Raw genomic sequence first — 7,894 nt, 5'->3', positions numbered from 1 at the left:
CGACCAGCCCCGATCACCTGCCAGGCCGAGGGACCCCACCTATGCACGAATTTGTGCATCCGGCCTCTAGTTTTATATAAACAGCCTTTGCAACTCAGGTTTTAACATCAGTCATAAGTGTCTGATCAGTGCCTAGTTCTATTAACATGAGACTCGCTGGAAGTCCCAGTTTGCCCACGTCCAATCTTACCTTCTGCACCTGCCTCCAGCTCTGTGCCCTACACTAGCTCAGCTCCTGGTGGACCTCCCCCAGCACTACCCCAGCCAAAAGCAGTCCAAAATTTGTTTAGAAGTCAATACAAGTATTCAAAAGAAAAGACAAGGACGGCTTACCATCTTCACTTCTTGAAGGACTTTCTCTAGCCATTTCAATATCTTTTACTTCAAAATTAGTCAAGACAGAGCCACCCGCATCTTGAAAATCCTGGGCAAATGACAAAGCCACCAGACGATAGTCCACAATGCCAGTATATGGGCAATCAATAGCCATCAGACCCTGGGATAGAATTATGAAAAAGTCAAGACACTACAATTAAAAATCACCAAGAACAGTTTGCTGAATAAATTTTATTTTGTGCTGAAATTTTTTTTTTTTGCATATGTGTCCTTTTTTATTTTCCCCTGCCCTTGACAATCCCCTGGCCTCCCCTACCCCCCAGTGTCTTATGTCCATTGGTTATGCTTATATGCATGCATACAAGTCCTTCGGTTGATCTCTTACTCCCCTCCCTTCTGCCCCCCAACCCTCTCTGGCCTTCCCACTGCAGTTTGACAATCAGTTTGAGGCAGCTCTGCCTCTGTATCTATTATTGTTCAAAAGTTTGTAATGGTCTTTATTATCCATGAATGAGTGAGATCATGTGGTATTTTTCCTTCATTGACTGGCTTGTTTCACTTAGCATAATGCTCTCCAGCTCCATCCATGCCGTTGCAAATTGTAAGAGTTCCTTCTTTTTTACAGCAGCATAGTATTCCATCGTGTAGATGTACCACAGTTTTCTAATCCATTCATCTACTGATGGGCACTTAGGCTGTTTCCAGATCTTAGCTATGGTGAATTGTGCTGCTATGAACATATGGGTGCATATATCCTTTCTGATTGGTGTTTCTTGTTTCTTGGGATATATTCCTAGAAGTGGGATCACAGGGTCAAATGGGAGTTCCATTTTTAGTTTTTTGAGGAAATTCCATACTGTCTTCCACAGTGGCTGCACCAGTCTGCATTCCCACCAGCAGTATGTGCTGAAAATTTTTACTGGTTATTTTGATGGGTAACACACATTATGCTTTCTTGAGGGAAAAAAACCCTGATAATTTTAAAGAAAAATAAAATAAAAGCTTGCTCCATAGTTCCTGAATTTGAACTTGAGTATACAGGGTGGGGCAAAAAGTAGGTTTACAGTTGCTCATATGGAAAATGATACAATAATTAAAAATATATATAAGAGTGAATCCTGTGTTTCATGTTCTCATAGCTGTAAAAATACTTTTGCCTCACCCTGTAGGTATATACTAGATGCCCGGTGCACAAAATTCATGCACTGAGGGCAGGGGGTGTCCCTCGGCCCAGCCTGAGCCTTCTCGCAATCCAGGACCCCTTGGGGGATGTCTGACTGCCGGTTTAGGCCCCATCCCCGCAGGTCAGTTGGACATCCCCCAAGGGATGTAGCAGTGCGCCAAATGGCAGGTGGCCAGGAGGAGCCAGAACCCGGGGCAAGGCGCCACACCGCTCGCACTCATCCCAGCCTGCTGCACCTGCTGCTGCCACTCAGTAGTGCTGCCACGGAGTTGGAAGAGGCTTCCGCATCTGCAGCTGTGCTCGCCAGCCATGAGCCTGGCTTTTGCTGAGTGGCACTACCCCTGTGGGAGCGCAGTGACCACCAGAGGGAAGCTCCTGCATTGAGCATCTGCCCCCTGGTGGTCAGTGCACACCGTAGCAATTGGTCGGCCAGTCATTCTGGTCATTCTGTTGTAATGGTTGCTTAGGCTTTTATATATATAGATTCAATATGTCCAAACAGATATAAGAAGTAATACTAACTAAATAAGAAAATTTCTATAATCAGAAAATAATTCTCCTCCTTAAAGGAGTTCATTTTGCTAGGCCCTTCCGGCTGCTACAATGAGTTTTTCAGTTTTATTCATCCCTCATCCAAATTCATATCTGATTGAGCTGAATTCTGTATCACTAAACAATTATTTTTTTAATTTAATTTTTCTCATCATCATTTATCCCCTCTCCCACCTTCCTCTCCACCTCCCCTTCCCACTGTTGTCCATGTCTATGAGTTCTCTTTTTTTCCTTTTTTTCTCAACCCCTCCCCCACACCTGCCCCCAAACACACACCAGAGCTGGCTGCTTGCTCTCTATGAGTCTGTCTCTATTTTGCCTGGTAGTCAGTTCAGTTTGTTCATTAAATTCCACATATGAGCGAAATCATATGGTACTTGTCTTTCTATGACTGGCTTATTTCACTTACCATAATGTTCTCCGATTAAAGTTTTAAATAAACTCCACTGAGATTTTCCTAGTAGTGGATTATATGTCATACACACTCAGTGAAAACTCAGAATTGTTCATATGTTTGCAAAGCATTGATTTGATTTGCTGCAGACTCTATTTTCAAGACTGCAAATACTGAATGAAGATCACATATGGCTAATTCAAACTTTCTCTTCAGGTGTATGAGAAATTAACAGCCTGGGTTGTTCTTCTGGTGTGTGTGTTTGTTTGTGTGTGTGTGTGTGTGTGTGTGTTTTGCCAAGATATGTTCAAACTCTATAGATGAATGATTTATAAGCATTACTTAATTTTTTGGAATAAATGTATCCTTTTCTAATTCTGAAGAAAAGGATAAAAGTAGAATTTCACACACTAAGTATGGACTACACTTTGAGGAATCCTTAGTGATAGTACCATTTTATCTTGCCTTAATGTGTATGAGATTAGTTTTCTCTATCAATCTTCCTTATGAGGATTGCCTGGTTCCAGGATGACTAAGACCTAGAAACTGAGTATGACTGGTAAATGCTGCTATCTTCTTGTTTGGTCAGCACAGAATGTCACTATATTACTGTATTCAGTGCCCCACCCCTATCCCAATACATTTACCTGCTTATCCTTCAAAGCTTTTGACTTTGCTACCCACCCCTGACCAGTATTGCCATGTGCCCAGATCACACTAAGGGTAAAGGCTCACAAAACACCCAACAGTCTATCTTCACGAACTAAAAGCAACATTTGAAAAACCTCACCATTTTCCTGATGGTCTGCTTCTAGAATATGAGAGCATTTGCCCAAGTACAGGAAATCAGTCCTTTTGTTTTGATAGAGTAGATACACTAAGATTTTATATTAGACTTTATATGGCTTGACAATCCCTAAATTCATAGGTCAATAGCTATAATTCAATTTCAACCTATAAATAGTATTTTGGGTACAATAATCTTAAAATCTAAATTAGGATAATACCAATAGTTTAGTCACAAAAACTTTCTTACCTAGCATAAAACTCTGTGACAAGTATAACAGTGGGATAAAAGTGTGCTGTAAAAATGCTCCATATCAATAGATTTTTGGAATTCCAAGTATCTTCATATATTCCTATTACCTAGTATAATGCCTGACACACAGAAGGCACTCAAACATTTACTAAATGAATGAACTTTTGAAGGTTGCTATCTTTAAACATACCAGATATTTTCCCTTTCTAGACCTTCTCTAAAAGATTTCCTTTCTTTTCTTTCCCTTTCTAGTTTTGACCTTGGCCTTGCCCCTCCTCATGAGATGCTGGTGGGCCCTACCTATACATGTATGTTGGGGGAAGGTGGAGCGAGTCACTGCCGCTAAGCAATCCAATGCCCTAGCCCAGGATGGGGGTTGGATAGGCTAGTAGTCTGCCAGGAGCTGGGCATGCACTGTCCAGGTTAGCAGGCCAGAACTTGAAATCTTAGGCCAAAGCAGGTCAGATGGCTAGGAAAGAACCAGGCAAGCAAAACAGGGAACATGGCCTTGACTGGTTTGGCTCAGTGGATAGAGCATTGGCCTGCGGACTGAAGGGTCCCCGGTTCGATTCCAGTCAAGGGCATGTACCTTGGTTGTGGGCACATCCCCAGTAGGAGGTGTGCAGGAGGCAGCTGATTGATATTTCTCTCTCATTGATGTTTCTAACTCTCTATCCCTCTCCCTTCCTCTCTGTAAAAAAATCAATAAAATATATTTTTTTTAAAAAACCAAAACAAAACAGGGAACACTGGGAGTTAGAAGTCAGGAGGAACAGATGAACATGTGGTTGACCAATTAAAGAAAAGACAGATGGATCTGCACAGCTAAAGTCAGAAGCAGCAGTCAGGATCTGCCCAGAAGAGAGCTGTCAAGAGCTATCCTCCAAAGTCAAAGTTTGCAGAGCTAGTTTAAAATTTTCCAAAATGCTTCCCTGGGAGTACTTAAATCTTTTGCTGAAAGGAATCTGCTCTAAGAAGCCCTTTAGAGCTGCCCTAATATACTTTTCCTTTTGGAGGTCCTAGAAGAAACAGAAGTAACCTTGTACTATGCAAATTTTGCCCATCATTGCTGGTAGCAGTGGTGAGGTTGGGAAAGAAAGGAGGAATTTACTCAAGACACCTTTATGAAATAACCAGACTATATTTTCTACTATACTAGTATATTGCCACCCTAAATAGGCATTGAAAATTACAATGTGGCATAATATAAAGTAGATCACTTCTGCAGAGGCCTCAGAGAAAAGCAGGGCATACCTCTTTTATAAATTACACTAGTCATCTTTCAGTGGGGGTTCACCTAAACTCTCAGACTAAACTAAAAGCTTCTGATAAGCATGGTCTGTGGCAATGAGTTAGAAGCCAGACTCTTTAACATAGGTACCTGGAGTCCAGCTATTTTTCTTTTTAGTGCTTTTATTGATTTTAGAGAGAGGAAGGGAGAAGGAAAGAAAGATAGAAACATCAATGATGAGCAAGAATCATTGCTTGGCTGCCTCCTGTACGCCACCTACTGGGGATAGAGTCTGCAACAGAGTCTGCAACGGGGCATGTGCTCTGACCAGGAACCAAACCGTGACATCCTCAACCACTGAACAACACCAGCGGGCTGGAGTCCAGCTATTGCATATTGTCAATAAAAAGGTAGGGGAGAAGGAACAGGAAAAACAGCCATTCACTGTAACAGCCAGTGGAACTAGGGGTTGAACTGATAGTGTCTGAAAGGCTATCAAAGAAAGTTGTTATGCAGAGTATTATTTTTCATGTCTCTCTCATGAATAAAAGGAAGATTTTTCCCTATAGCATGTTTTAAGCAAGATACTCTACAACCCACTCTTCACACTCATGCCATCCTTATCTTCCTAAAATACAGACTGGATATCAAAGCCACTCTCCTCAAAAATTTTCAGTGGCTTCTGTGCCTACTAGATAAACTACAAAGTTATCAGCATGAATATCAGGCCCTTTATGTGGGCCTAATCCTGCCTTTCTAGTCTCACTTTTTATATTTTCCTATACACCCTATGATCCAACCACACCTCACCGTGCTTTCCAAAGATGTCATATGGTCTCAAGCCTCCTCTTGCATTTGCTATGTCCTTCAGACCTGCTATTTTTTCATTACTGTGAGTGAAAAGAGGGGTTCTATGGAAAGTAACCTCACAGGGTGACCTGATCATAAATCCCTAACTTGACCGGTCATGGTGGGTAGTCATGTCCCAGGCATACAACCTCTTCAGTAAAAAGTTTATCTTTGCGACCTGGCTGGTGTGGCTCAGTTGGTCTGAGCATTGTCCCATGCACCAAAAGGTCGCTGGTTCAATTCTTGGTCAGGGCACATACCCAGGTTGTGGGTGCGATCCCAGGTCAGGGTGCGTACAGGAGGCAACTGATCGATGTTTCTCTCTCTCTCCCTCTCCCTTCCTCTCTTTCTCAAATCAATTAACAATATAGCCCTGACCAGTTTGGCTCAGTGTTTTGAGCGTTGGCCTGAGGACTGAAGGGTCCTGGGTTCGATTCCAGTCAGGGGCATGTGCCTTGGTTGCGGGCACATCTCCAGTGGGGGGTGTGCAGGAGGCAGCTGATCGATGTTTCTCTCTCTCTCCCTCTCCCTTCCTCTCTGTAAAAAACCAATAAAATATATTTTTTTAAAATATATAATATATATATATTTTAAGAGGTTTATATTTGCCTTAAGCAAGCCTAGTCCATTGTGTCTGTGCATTTAGGTTAATACACCATAGAAATAAGCTGTAACCACCCCCAAGAGAGCACATAATCTTGCTAACTATCTTAATCTAATCCCTGCCTTGCTTTCTCTCACCTTCCTGTAAACTTCCCTCCTTAATTTCAAATGCATAAAAGAAGCTGTAAAACTTATTCTCCAGAGCATCTGAGATCTTGCTCCCTGGCATATGTCATCAGTTTGGCTCAAATAAACTCTTAGGAAAATTCTCTACAGCAAGCATGTCAAACTCGCGGCCCGCTTATTTAAATGAGGCATGAGACCTGCCAGCTGCGAGTTTGACACGCTTGCTCTATGGGTTTGGATATTTCTTATAATGACTTAGGGAAAGAAGAAATCAAGTGTCCAGAGTTTGTGGCAATGCCCTCTTGTGTTTGTCACCCCACTGCTTTTGTGACAGGATTATCTGTTTCTATATAATTCCTTCTCCTATAAATTCACTTTCAGCCTCTATGTTCACAAGACCGAGCCCTAAATGAAAATGTCCCTGTGAGCATGTGTGTGGAGTTGTAAATCACTTACCCTACAATATGGCTCCTTCTTTTTTATATCCTCCTGCTGGATCAGCCTCAGGCCCTGGACACCATTCTGCAGGCCTCTCTCATAAAGGGCCTGAAGTCTGGGAATTTCTTCTTGTTCGACAGCTACTATAAGCTTCAACAAATGATAATATGAATAGAGTTAAACAAACCATCAGCTATGAAAGATAAAGTGACTAGAAAAATCATAAATTGTTACATGACAAATTGGATCGATTTTTTAAAATTACTTTTTCTTCATGTATCTACTTCAACCTTCCTTCATGACTTCGTTTTCCTCCTCCACTGAAAAAAGTTCCCTTAAGAAAACTGCATAAGCCCAGCTTATATAGTGGTTGAGCGTCAACCTATAAATCAGGAGGTCACAGTTCGATTCCGGTCAAGGCAGATGCCCGAGTTGCGGGCTCAATCCCCAGTGGGGAGCATGCAGGAGGCAACTGATCAATGATTCTTTCTCATCATTGATGTTTCTATCTCTCTCTCCCTCTTCTTCCCTCTCTGAAATCAATAAAAATATATTTAAAAAAAGAAAAATACATGAAAAATTTTCCTCAAAGTTGAGATGTAATCTCAATTTCTACTTCTGCTATCAGCCACTACATACATCTTAGCCATAATCAACTGATATCACATTCACTCCCTCAGTCCCAGAAGGGAGAGAAGCACTCGATTACTTAATCTTTACATAAAAAAAAAAAATCAGCAACAACAAAACAGAATGGCCTTCTTCTTTTTTTCTATAAGAGAATGTAAAATACCAGTACATCAAGAAAACATTTGGTATTCAGTATAATGGGATATCATAAACAGAAAACTATCCATTTTATTTCCTGGAATAATGTACATTACAAAGTATTTACTAATGCATTCTGTTGCAAAGAAAAAAATAGGTAAATTTATCGACTTTACTCAAGACTCTTTTTCTACTTTTATCTGGGCAAAGTATCTTTTTAAATTAGTTTCTTGCCCTAACCGGTTTGTCTCAGTGGATAGAGCCTCAGCCTGCGGACTGAAAGGTCCCAGGTTCGATTCCGGCCAAGGGCATGTACCTTGGTTGCGGGCACATCCCCAGTAGGAGGTGTGCAGGAGGCAGCTGATCGATGTTTCT

At 41.6% G+C, this 7,894-nt stretch overlaps 1 protein-coding gene across 1 annotated transcript in view; it reads right to left on the bottom strand.

The window, feature by feature from the left end:
* L2HGDH (L-2-hydroxyglutarate dehydrogenase) overlaps positions 1-7,894 on the bottom strand; it is a 37,762-nt gene that overhangs the window by 19,273 nt on the left and 10,595 nt on the right. Inside the window, exons 4-5 of the mRNA XM_014540984.1 lie at positions 6,770-6,901; positions 334-496 (exon numbers count right to left, since the gene is read on the bottom strand). Of these exons, the coding sequence (XP_014396470.1) occupies positions 334-496; positions 6,770-6,901 (295 nt within the window). The remainder of the gene's footprint in view (positions 1-333; positions 497-6,769; positions 6,902-7,894) is intronic.

This window comes from Myotis brandtii, unplaced genomic scaffold (genome assembly GCF_000412655.1).
Source record: "Myotis brandtii unplaced genomic scaffold, ASM41265v1 scaffold253, whole genome shotgun sequence".
Taxonomy (NCBI): Eukaryota; Metazoa; Chordata; class Mammalia; order Chiroptera; family Vespertilionidae; genus Myotis; species Myotis brandtii.
This window is presented reverse-complemented; position numbering and strand designations above follow the sequence as displayed.